At 42.7% G+C, this 24,642-nt stretch overlaps 1 protein-coding gene across 1 annotated transcript; it reads left to right on the forward strand.

Moving 5' to 3' along the window:
• The first annotated feature begins 904 nt into the window (after positions 1 to 904).
• Positions 905 to 12,416, forward strand: LOC306926724 (uncharacterized protein). The gene is made up of 4 exons (XM_079506130.1): positions 905 to 1,154; positions 6,145 to 6,270; positions 7,421 to 7,993; positions 9,080 to 12,416. The coding sequence occupies exons 1-4, from the start codon at positions 1,118 to 1,120 to the stop codon at positions 10,375 to 10,377; spliced, it is 2,034 nt and encodes a 677-aa protein (XP_079362256.1). The 5' UTR covers positions 905 to 1,117; the 3' UTR covers positions 10,378 to 12,416.
• The last annotated feature ends 12,226 nt before the right edge of the window (positions 12,417 to 24,642 follow it).

Below are 24,642 nucleotides of genomic sequence, written 5' to 3' on the forward strand. Positions count from 1 at the left end.
CTGTACAATACATCTGAGTAGTAGAATATAAGGAAAGATCAGCACTGGGAAATTGACATGATGTTGCACACTCTTGTACAGTAGGTGGCGGTGCCTTTACGTTGGTCTGCTGGGAACAGAGGGTGTGCAGTTCAGCGTGTTTCTCGACGGACGAGAGAGAGAGGGACAGAACTACGAGTCGTCGAGCACATAGATATATAAAGTCTAGATGGCTTAAGTCGGAGTTTCTGACGTCGTTCACCCGGCGGCCATCTTACTTCGGGGATACAGTATAGTATGTTCAATGGCAGCTCAAACAAAAACAGTCATAACTCGCTCAAATCTTGACGGATTTACAAACGGGTTGGTTTATTACAAACGTTGTCAACCGTTGTCAACGTTGTCAAACGTTATCTGCTTAATTTTGTTTTTTTATATGAACGTCGTATAAAAGCATATAAGTATGCGGACGTCTCTGACGTTTATAACAAACACACCCGTTTGAAAATCGAGCAAGTTGTGGTTATTTAAAAGTACATGCCCCATAGACACAATGTTATGTAGCCCCGAGGTAAGATGGCCGCAACGTCGCTCTCCATTGGCCAGAGCGCGGGTGAGCCATCTAGCTTTCTTATATATATCTATGGTCGAGCAAGCCCCCAGTGAGGCTCTCCAGCGTCGAAGCACTCGGCCCTAGTGGTTTGAGTGTGAACTGCAGGCGGACCCGTGGATTCATGACGTGGAAACCCCGTGCAGATGGGCTTTAACATTGAGCGCTCGGTTGCACTTCAAGTAGAGCGTTCTTCCGGGTGCTTCAAAACGCCACTGAGCAACTTCCACTGAAATGAATAGCGGGGGGCGGGGCTAACGCTCCGGATCTGTCTCTATCCTTTTATTACTCTATCATGGTCAGAACAGAAGTAAAGTCTGGTGAGACGCGAGGTTAGAACATAAAAGAACAGAGTGAACGTCCATGCAGAGTAGCCTCGGGTACCCATGCGTTGTTGTTGTTGTTTTAGTAAAAGTAAATCGTTACTGAAACACCACTGAGTCTGACAGAGACGATACAGAATTGAAATTGATTTATCAGTCATCAGATACAGAGGACGTGGTTGAGTGGAAAATCCAAACGGGGAAGATGGACACCAGAGAGACTGACCAGGACATGTTCACAGGTACAGTGACCAACAGTGTTCCCATGTCTGCTTATTAGAAGCGACTTTGGGTTTGCTTTTCTTGAATACCAAACTCGGCTATTGGTATTTATTGCGGTTGCTTTTTTTAAAGCTTGTTGCTTGCTGACCTAATGTTGCTTAAACCTGGAATAGAACGCTAGTCTAACATGTTCATGTCAAGGACCCCCGAATGTGTTATTATTTGAGACACAAAGGACTTCGGGGATTTCAACAACAACAACAACAACCACAGAACAGCTGTTCCAGTTGGTGTTAGACCCTGTTAACTTCGGCACTGTTTTTTTTGGCGCATTCAGACCGCGTCAGCTATCGCCGTAGAGACGGAAGATGTTGTCCGCGTCAATGCCTTTTATTTTATCACAATGTCAAAACATACCAGTGTGACTGATTTGTATCTGGCTAAAGAATCGTCAGGCAGACGGACACTCACACTGCGTTGTGTGGACCTTAGACACGTTTTGTTGTTGAGAATGAGATTTGATTGATTGATTGAAATATTTATTAACAGTTTGCAGAATTACAGTACATTTCAAGCACAAACTCAATACAAAGGCTGTTAACTGTGAGTGGACAACCCAATTAAGCATTACACTTGTTTACAAGAGGGTCCACCATGTTCAATTCATCAAAAGAAGACAACCCCTTCTTATTACTGTGACAGTGTGACTGTCTAACAATACATCATATTAGCTTTTAATAAATGCAACTATTCACCATTGTAGTATGAATGAGTAAACATATGTCACGTACATTAACTATGCAGCCTATATGTAATGCGTCAAAGTAAACGCATTGATGATGAATAAATAAATAAATAGGTAAAGTTATAAACAAACTGTCTAACGGTTCTAACCTATCATGTACGTCTTACTATTTCTAAGTAGCCTATACAGGATAACATGATGAATAATAGATGATGATGATGATGATCTTGGCGAGAGATTAGATAAAAGAAATCTGTCTGCATAGTCTAGTATAGCCAGAATGTGAACCCGGACATGTTGAGTACACCAACGTTTTATGTTATAAATGTTTAGTAATATGGGTCCCCAGCATGTAGAAACTGCCGGATGCTAACTTGCATATGTTGACTAATTTATTAAAGGACCACTTCACCACTTTTCAACTTCTCTTCCTATAATTGGTCCTCACTAATGTTCATGATAAAATACAACCATTTTTTCCTACTCAGTCTGTGTCTCATAGGAAGGCTGTGGGCAGTTCAGAAACCCGTCCACCAGTGACATCATCGATGGTGAATCCAAGCTAATAGAAACGAACTGGCCAAAGCCCTCCTATTAGACACAGACTGAGTAGGAAAAAATGGTGGTGTTTTATCATGAACATTAGTGAGGACCAATTATATGAAGACATGTTGAAAAGTGGTGAAGTGGTCCTTTAAGTAAGTAAGTAATTGGCATATGTGACCATACCATTAACAACCTATGGCAAAATATTCAAAATTTCATCATGCTTTATGTAGCATGTGACATGTCAAACTAGGGGGTTTGCATGATGCTGAATCCATTCCAAGCATTAGGGCTAAAATCAAGTGGGCATGGCCGTTTTTTTTTTGCAAAACTAATGCTTGGAATGGATTCAGCATCATGAAAACCCCCTAGTTTGACATGTCACATGCTACATAAAGCAAGATGAAATTTTGAATATTTTGCCTTCTATACCTCGTTAATGGTATGGTCACAGATTATGCCAATTATGAAAATTGCCCAACATATGCAAGTTAGCATCCGGCAGTTTCTACATGCTGGGGACCCATACTAAAGATTTATAACATAAAACGTTGGTGTACTCAACATGTCCGGGTTCACAATGGGGCTCTATGGGCTGGCTACTAGACTAGCAGTGTTGGAAATCAGTGTGGTGAATGGGGTCTTAGGTTAACCTAGTGACCATGTCTGTTTGGTGTTTTAATGGCTGGTTTTATACTCTAAAAATCAGTCACATCGGTATGTTTTGACATTGTGATGAAATAAAAGGCATTGACACGGACAGATTGATTGATTGAAATATTTATTAACAGTTTGCAGAATAACAGTACAAATAGACACTTCTATATAGTCAAAGAACAGAACAGTTGGTAGGGCGCCTACTAGTGCGCAAGCAGAGCGTGTAAGTACTGTAGACCGCTACAAACTTTCAAATCTCAAATCTCAGCCTCATCACGCCATATGCTCATATGTCTATGTATATGTCTATATGTATGTATATGTAATTTCTGAGTTGATTAGTGGTATACTCGGGTGGTTTGATGCGTATGTCCCTTTAATCCACCCGACACTGAAACATATCATCATTACGTCACCATCGTAAACCAAATTATACCCTGGCATTGGTACATATCTTCATCACGTCATGGGACATACGCTTCGTAGCATGACGGAAAACATACCTGCACGGTCTGCTTCCGTATGTCCCGTGCCAGCATATGACATCATATCATATGCTGCTAAGGGACATTGGTACATATCTTCATCACGTCATGGGACATACGCTTCGTAGCATGACGGAAAACATACCTGCACGGTCTGCTTCTGTATGTACCCTGCCTGCATATGACGTCAAGATTCAAGATTATTTTATTGCCATGTCAACAAGGTTGATAGGAATTTGTCTCAGTGACATTCATTGCAGTAACGGGGGATGAGACAACAAATGAACTACACAGCTGCAGCCATTATACGTCATATCATATGCTGCTAAGGGACATACGCATCGTAGCACCTGACTGATAACATTACTTGCACGCTCTGCTTGCGCAAGTAATAAATAAATAAAACGCGTGGGTTGCTCCCATAGGGGTTGCTCCCCCAAAAAACGCAGCCACGACAGCTTGGCCTCTCCTCATGCAATTTATGTTAGTAGCAAACTACAGCATGCAAGCCGCCTTTGTTTTAAATGGTCCCCCATTAGTAGGCCTACATCGGCAAAACCGTTCACACCTGTCGGCCGGAGATGTGCTACCCCCCTCCCCCGCCGCGATGCTAATTTGCCAGGAGAGTTGAGGGTTGATAGCGAGAATTGATAAAACTACACAGGAACGTAAAATGTTAATTCATGGTGAAACAACCACTTACAAAGTGGTTGTTTGCCAGCCAGAACCATGTTTTCCCAATCCCAATGCAATCTTACGGAAGCAGTACTGTGCTCTGAAGCGCACTGAGTGTAAACTTAATAAAGTGTGAATATGGCCAATATGTGTAGCTTTTTCCCTTATTACTGTGGGAGAGTGCAATCATCCAATCCACTATGCAACTCAAAGCTAGGGTTGAACCATTTGCCATTTTGGCAAAATCTTTGGGGGTGCAACCCACATGTTTAGCAGTGTTGCTCATTCCATGAACGCCTGTACCTCATTGTAAACGTGACTAATCAACAATTAAATTGATGTAAAATAAAATACCAACCACTTTTGAGTTTCACACTGACAAGTGACCACTATAACTATAACAATAGCACAGTACAGTACAGAGTACAGTATACACACAGCCTGCACCGCTCAGTTCACAGATGTAGTGCATACTGATACATCTTCGTACAATTATATCATCATTTTTCGACCACGGTCGAGATCGTGGATTTCACAATAACACGCCAGACTTCCCGGTCCTTCATTGCCATCCACAGTTCCTGCTTACTGATGCCTGTGTCCCTAGCGATGACATCAGGGAACGACAGTTTTCTACCTCTGGTCTGCTTTGAGGCAGGACTCCAGAGAAGAAAGGAAGATATAACAGCTCTGTAGCAGTGGCCGGCAAACTGTGTTCTTCTGGATCGGACTAGTGAAGAAACCCAGGGAAGGTTTCCGTATATTAGATTAGTCGATGGGTGGCTCTTCCAAGACAGATTTTGCGCTCTCATTAGAAGGCGGGTGTAAGTGCCATCCAACCGTTTCTCTAGTTTCTTTGAAAGTGTCCATGTCTCGGAGCCATAGAGTAGAATCGGCTCAACGGTCGTCCTAAATATTTTTTCTTTTAACATCTTACTAAGCTGGGACGACCAGATCTTATGCATGTCATTGCAGGCTGACCAGGCCATACCCTTCCTGGTTTGAAAGTCCTTGAGAGTGACCCTTTTTTGAGTGGTGCTAGTCACTCCTATACGCAGCTATGTATGTATTAGGGATGTCATTTTCAAATGATCGGGATCGGGAGAAATAAATCTGAGATTTTATTTTTTAATTTCAATAAAATGGTTTGTCTAAATAGGCTTGTGTCTAATGTAAATCTCAAAGAAAGATGTATAAACAATCAATGATATTTTGTGAAAACAAAAACAAATCATGTTTATGCTTGATGTTTTCTTGGGGCACTATAGTTCCAGCAGTGGCAACAAAGACATTCACAGAGGCGTGAAATAGACCCATGATGAAAACAAAGGAATGCAACCCCCACTATGTATGATATGATAATGTCCTGTAGCAGGCCTATCTATCTCTGAATGATAGCCGTGTGTGTGTGTGTGTGTGTGTGTGTGTGTGTGTGTGTGTGTGTGTGTGTGTGACTGGATGGCACTGTTGAGCAGCGTCACACACACACACACACACACACACACACACACACATACACAGAGGCCAGGGAGGAGTACAGTACCGGAGTAGTACAGTACAAAGTAGTACAGTACAGCATGGCGTAATACAGTACGGAGTAGTACAGTGTGGTGTAGTACAGTACAGTTACTGTACTACTCCGTACTTTACTACAGTACAATATGGAGTAGTACAGTACAGAGTAGTACAGTATGGCATAGTACAATACTGAGTAGTACAATACATCACCACTCTGTTCAGACGGGTCTGATTTTACAAGTGTAAACATTTAACAAAGTAATTGCAAAATATAAACACTACTGATCATTTCAAAACAAATAAATTAGTATGAGAATCAGTCAAATCCAATCAATGAAACACAATGAGTCTCTGCTGACGTTACTTCCTCTCTCCTCCTTCTAGATATCTCACTCCTTCCTGTGGTTAAAGATGAGGATTCCCCTGAACAGCAGGAGAGTAGCCCCAATCTAGTCCGGGTGAAACTAGAACCTCCACGGATGCAACCCGTAGTAAAGTTGTACAGGACAGGTACGTACCTTTTTATTTAAAGGCAGTTAAACATGTGCTGCTCTTGAAGTATGTATATCAGCATAACTTAAAGTTTCCCTCTTAGGTGAGGGCATATATGAAAAAAAGGCACCTTACCCTAAAAAAATTGCAACAGAAGGTTTCTCAACTGTTTTGTGTAGTATTAGGTGTCCTTAATAACATACTAAAAGTTTACCAAAGTTTGACCATGCGAAAGGTGTTATTTTAGCATAATATGCATAATATGCCCATAACATCCTATATAAGGCAAAAAAGTCCAAATTTCATCATTCTTTAAGTAACATGTGACATATGAAACTAGGGTGTTTGCATGATTCTGAATCCATTCCAAGCATTAGTTTTGCACAAAAAACACTCCTTGGGAGGAAAACGGCCACACAAACGTGATGAGGTCAGCACATTTGGTCAAGTGGATATGGCCTAATTTAGCCCAAGGAGTGTTTTTTGTGCAAAACTAATGCTTGGAATGGATTCAGAATCATGCAAACACCCTAGTTTCATATGTCACATGTTACTTAAAGAATGATGAAATTTGGACTTTTTTGCCTTATATAGGATGTTATGGGCATATTATGCATATTATGCTAAAATAACACCTTTCGCATGGTCAAACTTTGGTAAACTTTTAGTATGTTATTAAGGACACCTAATACTACACAAAACAGTTGAGAAACCTTCTGTTGCAATTTTTTTAGGGTCAAACCATAATTGCACCTGTCTATCTGTGCTTTAACTCCTTGAACGGCTCGAGAATAGAACCGTTGTCTGCTTCCCCCCCCAAAACTCGTGAACCCCGTTTTTTATTAATATGCTTAGATCAACTCGGTGCACACCCTGTCATAAAGCTCTTGAAGTTGGGATCTCACTACAATACCCAGAAAATCCGTGTCATGTGATATACGTGCATGTTTGTACCCAAGAAGGGTGGCCCTTTAGACGCGTCGAGCAGCCGAGCGACAGCCCCCTCCCAGCCCTGGAAGTGCGCCTCGCATATTGCTTATCGTAGGGGAGGTACAGACGAAAATAGTCGTCAAAAGGCGCAATTGGCGACGGGTGAGTTTTAAGGTATTGGAATTGAGCTACTGAGTTGCTCTCTTCTGATGTTCTCCCTCCTCTCTCCTCATTATAGATCTCTCACTCCTTCCTGTGTTTAAAGACGAGGTTTCACCTGAACAGGAGACTGAGAAGAGCAGCCCCAGTCTGGTCCAGGTGAAACTAGAACCTATGCAGATTAAAGATGAACAGCAGGAGAGCAGCCCCAGTCTGGTCCAGGTGAAACTAGAACCTCCACAGTTTAAAGAGGAACAGGTGGAGGAGCTACTGCTAAGACCTGATGGGTCAACATTGACAGTGCAAACTGAACACGTGAAATCACAAGCTGATGTCCAGGACTGTGGAGCATCACAGCCAACCAGAGATGACCAGCTCCTCTCTTCGCACAGTGCTGAATCTGACACTGAAGACAGTGATGAGTGGACTTCACCCTGTTCTGAATCTGACATTGAAGACAGTGACTGGGAGGAGACCGGGGAAGGTCATTCAGCTTTAAACAAAGGGAAGTCACACAAGATGCCAAATGTGGAAGGACGACGATTGTCTTTGAGCAACAAGCTCTCCCAGGACCTGAAATCATCAGAACAAACTACATCAGTGAGGAGTCACACAGGGAGTTATGTGAAACAAAACATGAAGACTGATGCAGGTAAATACATAAATAACTATTTACAGTACATCTAGCCTACAGTTTGTAAAATAAACTTCACTCAAAAGGCTCATCTGAGATGCACATGAACCAAGTTCAGCCATGGGGACTCATACAGTCAAATTCATATTTTTAGTTTGTGGCAATTCACACTAGAGAAAAGAAGCAATTTGAGGTGACGCATGATATCTCATTCAAAACAGTGACATACTGTACACTACAGTATATACCATATTGCCGAATATAAGATGACTCTGATTATAAGACGACCCCCATTTAAGACTAATTTGTGGAAAACACATTTAAGACCAAATTAGGTTCTTTATAAAGAAAATCCTTTTATTTTTAAATGTTTCTATATAATGAAAATCATTTTATTTTTAAATGTTTCTATAATCAACTAAAATGATTTTCATATCACAGGAGCGATGTTTTGAAATGGGCGTCTTTTTTGCGTTTTTTATAAAGCTACCGTCCTCATTATTTAGTTATTATTATCACTGCTGCATTGTCTGAAGGAAGCTGAACAATACCTGTACGAAGATGTAACCGCAAAGTGTCATTACATTATATTAACATTCATCTAACGATCATCTGCGAACGTGCGTAGGGTTATAAGATGTAAAATAAATACAGGGTTCAATCGCTCGATTCATAACATGGTTTCAGCGGTAAGGATGTGTAATGACATGTAAAATAGTCTAGTCTAGTCCAAATATAGTTTTTTAGGATATTTTCATTGGAATACGCATTTGAATGTGAAAAATTAAGCCAAGTTAAGCCAAGTCAAGGGGAGCACAAATACTTGTGCAGTATTTGCCCCTGTAATACATGAGCACAAATACATCCTCTTGACTTAGCTTAACTTGGCTTAATTTTCATGCAACAATGTGATCTTTCGAGGGTTGAGGTGGACCAGAACATAAAACAAATGTGAGAATGAGGACGGTGTAATATTCAGCATTATGTTCCTGTCTGAAACTGTATCTCAATTTCAATGTATACTTATGTCTGACTGTCTCTCTCTCTCTCTCTCTCTCTCTCTCTCTCTCTCTCTCTCTCTCTCTCTCTCCCTCCCTCCCTCAGGAGTGAGGTCCCAGACGCCGCTCTCTTCCTGTTCGGAATGTCCATATGCCTTCACGTCTCAAGTCTTACTCCATAAACACATCAGGAGGAGCCACAACGACCTCTACCGCCGAATGCTGAGGGATGGACAGATCACCTCAGCATCCCGCCAGCCAATTACCAGCTCTGTAACCAGCCAGAAACAAGTAGACACAGACAAGTTTACCGAGACTTTAACTCAACCAGGACAAGTAAAAACACGTCAGCCGACTTGCACAAGAAAGAAACCACTCGCATGTAAACACTGTGGCAATTTATTTTCATTAGGTAACCTGGAGGTACACATGCGTGTTCACACTGGAGAAAAACCTTTCCCCTGTAATACATGTGACAAGACCTTCAGTACGTCAGGTGCTCTGAATGTACACATGCGTATCCATACTGGAGAAAGACCCTTCCACTGTCAACAGTGTGGTAAGAGTTTCAAATTGTTTCATCATCTGCGAATACACCAGCTTTTCCACACTGGAGAAAAACATTTCACTTGTAATGTGTGTAACAAGGGGTTCAGTGTGTCAGCTCACCTGAAAACACACATGCGTGTGCACACCGGAGAAAAACCTTTCCACTGTAACCAGTGTGACAAGAGTTTCGGTTCGACAAGTGCTCTGAAGTCACACGAGCGTGTCCACCACAGTGACCACACTGGAGAAAATCCTTTCCAGTGTAACCATTGTGACAAGAGTTTCAGGTCTTCATATCACCTGGAGAGACACTTACGTACCCACACTGGAGAAACACCTTTCCACTGTAATGAATGTGACAAGAGTTTCAGTGCGCCTTATCACCTGAAGAGACACATGCTTAACCACACTGATGAAAAACCTTTCCACTGTAATACATGTGACAAGGGTTTCAGTCAGTCAGGCAACCTGAAGAAACACATGCTTACCCACACTGGAGAAAAGCCTTTCCAATGTAATACATGTTACAAGAGTTTCAGTGAATCAGGTAGCCTGAAGAAACACATGCATACCCACACTGGAGAAAAGCCTTTCCAATGTAATACATGTTACAAGAGTTTCAGTGAATCAGGTAGCCTGAAGTTGCACATGCGTACCCACACTGGAGAAAGACCTTTCCAATGTAATACATGTTACAAGAGTTACACTATGATACGCAGCCTGAAGTCACACATGCGTCTCCACACCGGAGAAAGAACTTTCCACTGTAACCAGTGTAACAAGAGTTTCACCCAGATGAGTAGCCTGAAGTCACACCAGCGTACTCACACCAAGGGAAAATCATCTCCACTGTAAACAGTATGAGAATTAGCCAGCTGTATGTTGGTAGGGAAGGTGGTCATACAAGCAACATATGAATATTAATACTACTTAACATTTTACAATGAGAGAGAAAACAAATATATTGTTTAAAGTGCCTGTAATCGGGGAATGCCATTTCTTGCTGAGAGCCGTGTTTCTGGGCAGGGCTAAACACCACCTGATGACACGCACAGACGAGTTTCAAGGATGTCATCTGATGGCAGAAGACTGGTGTAGACTGGAATTATGCCAAGGTAAACAGTATTCTGATGCTATACCCTAGAGTGCTATAATTATTACACTGCATTTAGTGGACATCTCCCCCCTCCCAAAGCCCTTGGCAGGAAAAACTATGGCTTATTTATCATGAATTTAGAACCGATTTGTATACACTTAACACTTGTTTTTAAATCCTTCTAATTCATCTGGGTGGTTTGGTTTTTAAAGTTCTGTGGTCTGACAGAGTTTGAATATAATACTGCTTATATGCTTGCTTCTTTTCTACAGGGTCTAGAACTGCAAATAGTTTCCCCAATTCCCCCCATAGCCTAGACTGGAACCCATAAGTATATTATTGCTACTTGGCCAACAACTAAGTTTCTCTTTTGCGTCTCGAGCTGAAAGACGTTTGGGAACCCTGTTCTACACCCTCCACAGTCCAACCGTATTACTAAGCAGCAACAGGGACATATTGCAGTCGGGCAGAAACTTACTATCTCCATTATAGTCCATTATAAATTATAATTTATTATTATTTGTTGTATTTTCCCGGTAAATTAAAGCTCTGCTTGAGCGTCACACAAAGCATCAAAGGTAGAAAATCTAAAAGCTCTGCTACTTTTACTATTTTTGAATTTTAGTCTCATGAAAAGTAAGTTTGGACATATGAGATTTCCACCTGACAGAGATGATATGGAGCTTTGATAATAACAGTGACTAAATTAAGGAGAAAATGGCCGTTATAAAATGTAATTAATGTATGTAACTATTAATGCAATAAACCATATGCAGAGAGTATCGTATTATCTCCATTTGCTATGGAGGATTAATTGGCACAAATAAATGTCATGAGCCAGTTACCCACTATAAATTGGGCCAACCTGTACAGTACAACAGTGGTTATTTTTTAAGGAATCCCTTTCCTAGTCCCCTCTTTACACGACTAGAATATTGTGCTCAGGAAGCTGCTAAAGAAAACCATAGCAACTAGCAAGCATAATGACGCCATGACTCAATGATAATATAAATAAGGGCCCGGTTTCCCAGCCATACCTCTTACCTCATGGTGTTAGAGGTATGGTGTTGCACATGCTCAGTTGCCCTCTATGCCGCACATGAAGCCTGTGCTGGACAGCTGACAGTAGGCTCTCTTCACTCTTAAAAAAAATGTAATTTATTTTCTTTGATGCTGAAGTAGGCCTTAATTTCAAAGTTTTTATATTTAAATGAGATGAAGAAAGTCACCACTCGCACCACACATTTCTCTGTGAATACTAATTCGCCACATGTCGACAGGTGTGTGTAGGCTAAAGAGGCTTTAGGGAAACGGGTTTGTGTATTCATACAAGAGGCCTTACGTGCACAATGAGGACAGGTATGGCTGTGCTCTAGTCTAGTTTGTGTATTTCTATGTTGTGTTTGACAGTGTTTCCCAAAAAAGGACATAGTGTTTGATTGGCTGCCATGCAGCCAATTAGGCCGCACACAGGCTTCATGTGCGGCCTAGAGGGCAACTGAGCATGTGCAACACCATACCTCTTACACCATGGTGTAAGAGGTGTCCTTTGGGAAAACGGGCCAAGGAATGTTGTGAAAGAGTTAGTGCCTCCTGAGCAAATGTATTTTAAACTGACATTTCAGTAAGTCCAGTTGAAATGTCAGCAACAAATACACCAACAATGAAATTAATCACCAATAGTTTAGACACTGATGATGGCTGTGTGCTGCAACGGACCACGGTATACAGCACTATATTGTATTATTCTTGCCTATGCATTAGCCATACAATACAATAAAGGCTTTTTATTTCTTCACTCTCTCGATTGAATGTTTTTATTTCACAATATGTAGACTGGGTACTGTCACTCCCTTCACAGACGAGTCAGGTTGTTGTATAGAGCCTACTGGTGGTTTATTTAAGCATTCTTTCGACACTCCAGGACCAGCGTCAAACTGGTGAACACACAACAAAAACACAGATCAGAACAACAAAATCATACAAACATAATGCAATATGGAAAAATGCACTTGGAAATGTAATCTACCTCGCTGACTGCATAACGATGCAAAGGGAATTAATTCAAGTCAATGGATGCCCAAAACAAACAATAAACCGATCAAACTGATACAAAAGTAAATTGATCAATTAAACTCATAAACAAACATGCAACTGGCACAAGACCATATAAGGCCTAATGGCTGGAAATGACGGGGACGCAAATGTCCGAAACACAACGCTTAAAAAGATAAAAATCAGTGAACAAAATGATGAAATGATGAAAATAATCGTTTACAGCAGTCACAGGTATACATTTCAGACGAAAGCACAAGTCAATACAAAAACTGTTACTTTGTGGATGAACCATGATTAAGCACTCAACAGAACATTCAGAGACATACAAATATACACATACAAAACAGGAAATCATCATATAAGGAAACAAACAAACTAACAACATGAACAACTAACAAAGCATGTTTTCCAACATCATGTAAAAAGTAAATTATTGAAGCCACTTTTCTCTCAGTCTCTCAGACTATGGGGACATTATTTACAGGATCGCTGCTCCATCCATTTTAAAGCACCTTGACACGGTGTACCATTCTGCCCTAAGATGGGTTACTGGTGACAGTTATGGTACACATCATTGTACACTATGAGAACACTGGCTTATCCTCTCCGAGAGGCGTGATAAGCACAGGTATATGTTTATTTTCAAAACCATCTCAGGGATATGGCCCCCCCTTACATTGGCTCTATGTTGGATCAGAATGCTGGTGCCTATCAGATCCACTCAAGTGACTTCTTGACCCTCAAGGTTACTTTTGCTAACACAAAGTGGGGTAAGGCAGCATTCTCTGTCTGTGCTTTGGAATGAGCTCCAGAAAACCTTAACATTTTAATCTCTGCCCTCCTTGGGTAAATTCAGGGAAATTATTTCCAGCACTTTAGTTCAACATTGTAACTGTTTGAATCAATTCTCTATCTTTTATAGTTCTTTTCAGTATTTGTATTCTGATGCATATATTTAATATTTGTATTTGTTGTATTTTGCTGATTTTGTGTTTCTGTATTCGGCTACATTAAAAATGAGGGCCTGCCCCTCAATTGTACTCCGAATTTAAATAAAGGTTATGATGAATCATCACTGGGTTACAATGAGGTCAGACCAGAGTGGGTGGTTCACTTGCAGTGTTTGAAAAGTCTACAGTCAGAAAAATCAGTTAGAGTCCTCTCTAAGTTGTCTCTAGTTGTTGAAATTAATCATTACTTATTAGGATTGCACAGAGGTGGGTTGGATGTAGTTTTGTTGGGTGCCAGCACATAAGGGGTTGACAGGAAACGAGAGGGCGGATAAGCTTGCCATACGCACTTTGTAATGCAAATTTGAAAGGTGCTATATAAATAAAGTTTAATTATTTATTATAAAGGGCAACTCAACAGGTAATAGCAATACAAGTGTTGCTAGGAAAAGCAAAGGTGAAGAGAAAGCAATGATTAAAAAGAAAGGGATGGAAATATGGCAGAGAAGATGGGATGAAGATCAGAAAGGAGAAGGGACGAGGGTATTACAAAATACATAAAACCGTAACTACAAATGAGTATAATGAAAGGAATAGAAATTAATAGAGAATCATTACAAGCCTTAGGGTGGGCCACACAGGGTTAAATAGTACACGTTTTACTATGGGTAAGGTAGAGAACAATATATGTGCGAACTGTGGAGAAATAGAAAATGTAGAGTACATTGTATTGATCTGTGATAGGTACACAGAGGAAAGAGCACAATTTGCAGGACAAAGTTTGTGAAGCATGGGATATGTGTCAGGGATTCTTGGAGCAGAGGGAAGGGAGTAGCAATGGTGAGGAAGGCATTGTTTTATTTTCTGTACAATACATCTGAGTAGTAGAATATAAGGAAAGATCAGCACTGGGACATTGACATGATGTTGCACACTCTTGTACAGTAGGTGGCGGTATAAACCTTTAGTCTTTACGTTGGTCTGCTGGGAACAGACGGACGAGAGAGAGAGGGACAGAACTACGAGTCGTCGAGCACATAGATATACAAAGTCTAGATGGGTTAAGGCGGAGTTTCTGACGTCGTTCACCCGGCGGCCATCTTACTTCGGGGATACAGTATAGTATGTTCAATGGCAGCTCAAACAAAAGCAGTCATAACTCGCTCAAATCTTGACGGATTTACAAACGGGTTGGTTTATTACAAACGTTGTCAACGTTGTCAAACGTTATCTGCTTAATTTTTTTTTTTTATATGAACGTCGTATAAAAGCATATAAGTATGCGGACGTCTCTGACGTTTATAACAAACCAAAGTTACCAAACCGTTTGAAAATCGGTTGAAAATTGAGCAAGTTGTGGTTATTTAAAAGTACATGACCCATAGACACAATGTTATGTAGCCCCGAGGTAAGATGGCCGCAACGTCGCTCTCCATTGGCCAGAGCGCGGGTGAGCCATCTAGCTTTCTTATATATATCTATGGTCGAGCAAGCCCCCAGTGAGGCTCTCCAGCGTCGAAGTACTCGGCCCTAGTGGTTTGAGCGTGAACTGCAGGCAGACCCGTGGATTCATGACGTGAAAACCCGTGCAGCTGGGCTTTAACATTGAGCGCTCGGTTGCACTTCAAGTAGAGCGTTCTTCCGGGTGCTTCAAAACGCCACTGAGCAACTTCCACTGAAATTAATAGCGGGGGGCGGGGCTTACGCTCCGGTTCTGTCTCTATCCTTTTACTACTCTATCATGGTCAGAACAGAAGTAAAGTCTGGTGAGACGCGAGGTTAGAACATAAAAGAACAGAGTGAACGTTCATGCAGAGTAGCCTCGGGTACCCATGCGTTGTTGTTGTTGTGTTTGTTTTAGTTAAAGTAAATCGTTACTGAAACACCACTGAGTCTGACAGAGACGATACAGAATTGAAATTGATTTATCAGTCATCAGATACAGAGGACGTGGTTGAGTGGAAAATCCAAACGGTGAAGATGGACACCAGAGAGACTGACCAGGACATGTTCACAGGTACAGTGACCAACAGTGTTCCCATGTCTGCTTATTAGAAGCGACTTTGGGTTTGCTTTTCTTGAATACCAAACTCGGCTATTGGTATTTATTGCGGTTGCTTTTTTTAAAGCTTGTTGCTTGCTGACCTAATGTTGCTTAAACCTGGAATAGAACGCTAGTCTAACATGTTCATGTCAAGGACCCCCGAATGTGTTATTCTTTGAGACACACAGGACTTCGGGGATTTCAACAACAACAGAACAGCTGTTCCAGTTTGTGTTAGACCCTGTTAACTTCGGCACTGTTTCTTTGGCGCCGTTAACTTCAGACCGCGTCAGCTATCGCCGTAGAGACGGCAGATGTTGTCCGCGTCAATGCCTTTTATTTTATTACAATGTCAAAACATACCAGTGTGACTGATTTGTATCTGGATAAAGAATCGTCAGGCAGAAGGACACTCACACTGCGTTGTGTGGACCTTAGACACGTTTTGTTGTTGAGAATGAGATTTGATTGATTGATTGATTGAAATATGTATTAACAGTTTGCAGAATTACAGTACATTTCAAGCACAAACTCAATACAAAGGCTGTTAACTGTGAGTGGACAACCCAATTAAGCATTACACTTGTTTACAAGAGGGTCCACCATGTTCAATTCATCAAAAGAAGTACCCCTTCTTATTACTGTGACAGTGTGACTGTCTAACAATACATCATATTAGCTTTTAATAAATGCAACTATTCACCATTGTAGTATGAATGAGTAAACATATATCACATACATTAACTATGCAGCCTATATGTAATGCATCAAAGTAAACGCATTGATGATGAATAAATAAATAAATAGGTAAAGTTATAAACAAACTGTCTAACGGTTCTAACCTATCATGTACGTCTTACTATTTCTAAGTAGCCTATACAGGATAACATGATGAATAATAGATGATGATGATCTTGGCGAGAGATTAGATAAAAATCTGCATAGTGTCGTTTAATTTAGAACCACACACTCCCAGCCATACACTGATAGTAGAGTTAAGCCAGATGCATAGGTTGAAGGGGATCTTCATCTTCCTTCCCTGAACATAAACAAAGTTATTCACTTAACATATACAATGTACTCATCCGCATATTTCACACACACACACACACACACACACACACACACACACACACACACACACACACACACACACACACACACACACACACACACACACACACACACACACCGCAGCAGCACTCCCAACTGACACACACAGGCCATATGATACAGCGGCAATGAGGCAATGGTTCATAGGGTCACATGCACACACACGCATGGCACCCACAGGCTGTCAGCCATAAGTTAAACCAGATGCATCAACATACACAATGAACTCATGCGCGTACTTCACACACGCATACTTCACACACGCACACACACACATCCACACACACACACCTCACACACACACACCTCACACACACACACACACACACATCACACACCTCACACACGCAGCACACACACGTAGCATAGGCCTATACACACACACACCTACACATATACATCTGCACAACACGATGAGCTCATGAGGGACCCCTCAAACAGGATGTACTACACACGCACGCCACATGCACTAGCACTGTTGAAACTAGGAGGACTGTATAGGCTGATTGAGTAGGATGTTGGTGCCACCTTGGCGTGTCGGTAAGAACACTCAGAATGCATAACTGGGTACTGTAGCTTTCTTTACTTGCATTAGGTAGCAAACAAATGTGTGTGGTCTGTGCATAAACAAAAGACATAGAAAATAATAATCAGTACAATATCTGGTTATACAGAACATCCAAAGCACTTTCATAGGCAAAATACATTTCTAAACATTACAGAAACATCCATAACAATTGTCTGTCTAAACATCCATAATGTCACAAAGTTATCATACAAACAATAAATAGTAACAGCAAACATAGGTTGACCATCAAACTGTTACATATAAGCCTATGTACTGTGATAACATGGACAAAATACACTTACATATCGTCATTGACGCACAGTCAAAAGGAGGTGTTGCTCTGTCAAACACAAACTGAAAACTGAACTCTCTCTGCAGAGCAAGCTGAACCTACTACATTATGATTAACAGCACAGGTGTCTGTAATGCAGTCTCAATCAGTCCAATCAAAGGCCCTCTGCGCATGCCTGTTGGCAAGGCAGCCTAATATATGGTTTGGCCTTTCCAACACAGCCGCCCCCACATTTGAGGTTAAATGTGCTCTCCGGAAAGGCCAACAATCCATCTGCAATCAGGGACTGTTGGTTGACAAAGGCAGTCCAGAAACTATCTTTGAGCACTTGAGAGTGTATCCAATTCCGATGTCCAAGGGGCTCTGTCTGTGGATAAACTACCTCTGGGAATGAGGTGTCAGGCCGCCCCATCAGCAGGTAACTTGGTGTAACTGGATCCAGATAAGCTACTTTGGGTTCAGGGTGGCACAGGTTGAAGTCATAGTCCTGGAGTAACTTTGCGGGATAGCGACCAGGATCTTCTGCAAAGCTCTCTTGCTGTGCATTCCTGAATACAAGCATCTCTGCAGCTTGATAGGTGGTAGCAGGAGGTGTTATGGAGAGGCTGGCCGCCCCGTGCAGCTCCTCTGCAAGGGGCTCCACCAGCTCTTTCCGGGTCTCAAATCTAGGCTCATTATGTTCTCTGTGGATGGGAGGAAGTACTTAGTCCACAGAAGGTAGAATGTTTGAGTTCTTTGTTATCCTCTGTCTCAGATGGGTCTGGTGGATGAAGGATTGGCAACTCGTCAGGGGTTGACTGTAGGATTTCCGGTCCTTGACTGGGGTTCACAAGCTTGTATAGGGGTTTACCTCTGGCGAGGTTGTCTACCGGATTCTTAGAGGGTCTCTCCAGATCTGTCAGGGGACATTTCTCTAGGCCTCTAAGCTGTGGCATCACAGCACTCATAGGAGCCTGGCCGAAAGTTGAGGTCTTTCTCTGGAGCGACGGTGTCACACATTTCAGAACGCCATCCACGTCAACTCTGGTGGATATGGCTTCAAGGAGAGCTTGCTGGCCTTCTCTTGAATGCATCACCGGCTTCTCATCTCTGACTGGCAGCTTCTCCACATTCTTAACATCACTCAACTCCGCTTCTTTGGGACTGAGTGAAGTGAACAAGCACAGCGGAGGTGACAGCTGTAATTCTTTCAGTTTGGCTGGGCCCTGGAGTGTCCAACCGAGCCTGGTCTTAATAGCTGCCGGTCCACCAGGGGGTCCTAGACGGACTGGCTCGACGTGGGTGATCAGATGAGGGTTGTCTGCGCCTATAAGCAGCATAGGACTTACTTTGTCAAAGGCTTGTAAAGGAATGTCTTGGAGGTGCTTGAACTTCGACTTGAGAGCGTCCACAGGATACGTGTGGCCGGCAAGGCTCAGACGCTTAGCAGTGAACGCATCACTGATCGGGAAGGCTCTGTAAGGCTGGGAGAAAGGTGAGACACTGAAGGTGACAGACGTGCCATTCAGTGTTTGCACATCCTGGCGAATGGTCCGCAAGGCTAGTGATTCTGGGTGCCCTCGCAGTCCTAGTTTATGTGCAGCTGCAGGCAGAAGCATCGTACGCTGTGAGCCGTCATCTAAGACTGCGTAGGTATCAAATGTCTTGTTCTCATGGCGCAGGAGGACCCGCACTACCTTGAGGAGGACTCGACTGCACTCTGCAGGGCGGTCTAGGTACAGTGTCTCTGTGGCAGAACTGACTAGGCAGGATCCTTCCTCTGGAGGTTTGTAGTTGACGTCATGCAGTATCAGGAGATGTTTACCTTGACACTTGCTGCAAGGCTTCTTCAAATCACACTGAGCTGCGCGATGTGCTCTTCCACATCGCCAACAACGTCGGTTGGTCTTTATCCACTGGATGATTTGGTCTTTATTGAATGACTTGAAGGTCTCACACTGGCTTAAGAAATGGTTCTCGCTCTCACAATATGGACAGTAGGCTGGCCGGGCTTTCTTAATGCCTGTGTCTGGTGTCTGTGGTGACTCTGCTGGTTGCTCGTCTTCAGCACCATGCAGTACCGTGGCTGAGTGGGACCTATTGTCGCGCCTTTGCTCTACCTTAGGCCCTTTGAGCATAGCTTGACCTTCACTGTCCTGGCACCAGGCCTCCTCTTGTAGCCATTGAGAGAAGTCTATCAGGTTATACCCAGTTCCAGGTTGGTGGCGCATACATCTGCGAAATCCTGATCGCATATCAGAGGGAAGTTTGCTCAGGAGTCTCTCTACGTGCGAACCACATTGGAGCTTTACTGCACCTTCGTGTCCAAGGGTCTGCAGCATTCCTACTAGGGCACGCACTTGCAGGGAGAACCTTTGGAAGGCTCTCGAGTCTCCCTGGTGGATGTCTGAGGCATTCATCACAGCAGCTATTTTCTTCAGGGCTAATTTATGAGGTTGACCAAACTGGTCTGTCAACGCAGCCATTGTGTGCGAGTAGGGTGTAGGTGAGTTTAAATAGGCATCGGCTACCAGACGAGCCTCCTCTAACTTGAGATGGTCCAGAAGAATCTGATAGCGGAACAACTCTGTGGCATCAGGAGGTAGGAGGTTTTCTAGGGCAAGCTTAAGACGGGTGAATTCACTGGGATCTGCTTTAGTGAAATCTGGAATGGTTGGAATGGGACCACGATAGGTTCTCTCTCTGAGATGTGCCAGTGGCTGCTGTGCAGGTGTAGCGTAGGCCGGTCTGTGTGGCACATACTGATGCGCTTGTTGTGCAGGTGTATTATAGGCCTGTCTATGTGGTGGATACGGAGGATTTGGCATATACACCTGCTGGATATTAGCTGACTGTAGGGGCTGTGAAGGTGTTTGTGGGTTCCAGCTGCTAACAGTCTGTTGTGGATACCCCTGTGCATAAGGCTGGCTATTGGAGGCAGCCGCATACTGGCTAGGATGAACGGGTGGAGGTGGAGGATAATAGGTAGGCTGCTCACCTGGATATGGAGTAACTGAAGGTAGGTTTCCAGGCAGAACTGTTGTCACTTGATCTTTAAGGACCTGTAACTCACTCATCATTCTGTTCAGCGAGGCCATCCAGGACGCTAGTTTTTTATTCCTAGGATAGCTCAGGTTTAGGAGCGCTCGTTTTACCACTCTTTTACTACCGCGGATTTTATAATAGTTTTTGGATTAAGGTTGGTGAGGGGTACGTTAATAGTTTTTGGATTAAGGTTGGTGAGGGGTGCGTTGCTCCCCTGCTTGCGGTTATGTTTAGGTTAGAGTTAGAGATAGGGTTAGTACTAGTCATAGAGTACTAGTAGGCATAAACACTTGTGTGCGGTCCAAAACACAGCCCAGCGCTTCCTACTCCACTGACAACCAATCACAGCGCTCCAAATTCCCTCCCATCATAGGAATAAAAAACTCGCATCCAGGGCTGCTCCCTCATGTCTGCAGTCTGTGCAGTTGGATCCACTGGATTGCTGTTGGCTCTGAGAGTGTTAACAGGTGGCAGCATGAAATGCTGAGATGCTGAATAAGGATAGGGGGAAGATGTACTCGCTCCTTGTGCTGGTGGTCGCAAGACAGGCTTTGGCATAGATTGCATGTTATAGTTTTGTGGTGCAGCATAGGTGAAGGCACTGGGAAGCTGACTCGACGAAGGAACCCCATGAGCATAAACCCTCTGTGTAGGCTGGTCACGAGCTGCCAACTCGTTAGGTGTATAATAAGGCTTCTCAAAAACCTCCCAAGGTCGGTGGTAGGATGAGGAAGGCCCTTGCTCCCTCTCTGGTGGCATCTGTCTATCAGATCGGAGTGAATACTGCTGGTCACTGTGTTGTTCATCTCCTAGCTTCCACTCATCCAATGTCACATACTCTGAATACTGGCTAACAGGGCTGCTAGAGCGTGATGAATGTGCTGTTAATGCATAGTGTATGGCATCAGTGTCCTGTGCCGAGGCTGTCTGCCTCCGACCATCTTGTGCCAAGGCTGTCTGCCTCCGACCATCTTGTGCCAAGGCTGTCTGCCTCCGACCATCTTGTGCCAAGGCTGTCTGCCTCCGACCATCTTCTGCCAAGGCTGTCTGCCTCCGACCATCTTCTGCCAAGGCTGTCTGCCTCCGGCCGTCCTGTGCCAAGGCTGTCTGCCTCCGGCCCACAGGTTGGAAGTCGTAGTCATGTAGGTAGGCAGGTGGGTAAGACTGGCGCTTAGAGGCTACTACCTCATCAGGAACAGGATACTGCATTCTGAAGGCTGAGGAATCCAAGGTAACACCACTCATCCGGCTCCGAAGGACCAATGTTGAAACTAGGAGGACTGTATAGGCTGATTGAGTAGGATGTTGGTGCCGCCTTGGCGTGTCGGTAAGAACACTCAGAATGCAGAACTGGGTACTGTAGCTTTCTTTACTTGCATTAGGTAGCAAACAAATGTGTGTGGTCTGTGCATAAACAAAAGACATAGAAAATAATAATCAGTACAATATCTGGTTATACAGAACATCCAAAGCACTTTCATAGGCAAAATACATTTCTAAACATTACAGAAACATCCATAACAATTGTCTGTCTAAACATCCATAATGTCACAAAGTTATCATACAAACAATAAATAGTAACAGCAAACATAGGTTGACCATCAAACTGTTACATATAAGCCTATGTACTGTGATAACATGGACAAAATACACTTACATATCGTCATTGACGCACAGTCAAAAGGAGGTGTTGCTCTGTCAAACACAAACTGAAAACTGAACTCTCTCTGCAGAGCAAGCTGAAACAACTACATTATGATTAACAGCACAGGTGTCTGTAATGCAGTCTCAATCAGTCCAATCAAAGGCCCTCTGCGCATGCCTGTTGGCAAGGCAGCCTAATATATGGTTTGGCCTTTCCAACAAGCACGCACGCAAAGCTATGATACCAAATATCCAAATATGGAGATGTTTAAACAATCTCGAACCTGGTGGTTGGACAGGTCAAATACTAAGCGCACATACATGGCGCCCCTACACACTATATTGCGCTTCCACACAAATTAGTGGACGTGCGTGTACGGATACACTAATGTAATAGCCCAGTATGAAAGTGACAGACATGGGATGAACTGCACCTTTTTCCCGCTGATCCTGCTCCTGTAACACCCTGATCCTGACTTCCCCTTTACCTTCTCCCCATTCCCTCTCCCAAACCCCATTCTTTTCCCTTTTGTCCTTTAACCATGTTCAATTATATATTATAATAAAGGTACCAATGTTAAACCTTGTTGGACTGTCTGAATTGCATCATTCTGTCCCGACGGTGGCATCCTGTCCATTGATCAGATACGACAATAGTCTAGTATAGCCAGAATGTGAACCCGGACATGTTGAGTACACCAACGTTTTATGTTATAAATGTTTAGTAATATGGGTCCCCAGCATGTAGAAACTGCCGGATGCTAACTTGCATATGTTGAGCAATGTATTAAGTAAGTAAGTAATTGGCATAATATGTGACCATACCATTAACAACCTATGGCAAAATATTCAAAATTTCATCATGCTTTATGTAGCATGTGACATGTCAAACTAGGGGGTTTGCATGATGCTGAATCCATTCCAAGCATTAGGGCTAAAATCATTGGTCTAAAAACGGCCATTTCCGTCATCACAAATGTGATGATGTCAGCACAATTGGGCAAGTGGGCATGGCTGTTTTTGCAAAACTAATGCTTGGAATGGATTCAGCATCATGAAAACCCCCTAGTTTGACCTGTCACATGCTACATAAAGCATGATGAAATTTTGAATATTTTGCCTTCTATACCTCGTTAATGGTATGGTCACAGATTATGCCAATTATGAAAATTGCCCAACATATGCAAGTTAGCATCCGGCAGTTTCTACATGCTGGGGACCCATACTAAAGATTTATAACATAAAACGTTGGTGTACTCAACATGTCCGGGTTCACAATGGGGCTCTATGGGCTGGCTACTAGACTAGCAGTGTTGGAAATCAGTGTGGTGAATGGGGTCTCAGGTTAACCTAGTCACCATGTCTGTTTGGTGTTTTAATGGCTGGTTTTATACTCTAAAAATCAGTCACATCGGTATGTTTTGACATTGTGATGAAATAAAAGGCATTGACGCGGACAGATTGATTGATTGAAATATTTATTAACAGTTTGCAGAATAACAGTACATTTCAATCACAAACTCAATACAAAAACTGTTAACTGTGTGGACGACCCAATTAAGCATTACACCTTGTTCAATTCATCAAAACATTTAGAGACGTACAAATAGACACTTCTATATAGTCAAAGAACAGAACAGTTGGTAGGGCGCCTACTAGTGCGCAAGCAGAGCGTGCAAGTACTGTAGACCGCTACAAACTTTCAAATCTCAGCCTCTCTGTGAAAGAACGTTTGCAATATTGAATTATTAGTTTTAGCTATTTGCTACGTACCTTGCTTTTGGAGGAAAAAAAGTAGTATTTTGAAGTATGGTAATGATTACTTATGCCTGTTATGGCAGTGGTGTCAGACTACATACATGTATACATAGGGGCATTACCTTTAGTCCACCCGACACTGAAATATGTCATCGTTACGTCACCATCGATAACCCTGGCATTGGTACATATATTCATCACGCCATATGCTCATATGTCTATATATATGTCTATGTCTATATGTATGTATATGTAATTTCTGAGTTGATTAGTGGTAGGCCTATAATGTGGTTACTCGGGTGGTTTGATGCGTATGTCCCTTTAATCCACCCGATACTGAAACATCATTACGTCACCATCGTAAACCAATTATACCCTGGCATTGGTACATATCTTCATCACGTCATGGGACATACGCTTCGTAGCATGACGGAAAACATACCTGCACGGTCTGCTTCTGTATGTACCCTGCCTGCATATGACGTCATATCATATGCTGCTAAGGGACATACGCATCGTAGCACCTGACTGATAACATTACTTGCACGCTCTGCTTGCGCAAGTAATAAATAA

Source organism: Electrona antarctica (genome assembly GCF_951216825.1).
Source record: "Electrona antarctica genome assembly, chromosome: 7".
NCBI lineage: Eukaryota > Metazoa > Chordata > Actinopteri > Myctophiformes > Myctophidae > Electrona > Electrona antarctica.

Excerpts from the sequence above, each read along its gene's own strand:
- LOC306926724 (XM_079506130.1), top strand. The coding sequence starts at position 1,118 with ATGGACACCAGAGAGACTGACCAGGACATGTTCACAG. Across the intron at positions 1,155-6,144 it reads TGACCAGGACATGTTCACAG|ATATCTCACTCCTTCCTGTG; the intron begins GTACAGTGACCA and ends TCCTCCTTCTAG. Across the intron at positions 6,271-7,420 it reads AGTAAAGTTGTACAGGACAG|ATCTCTCACTCCTTCCTGTG; the intron begins GTACGTACCTTT and ends TCCTCATTATAG.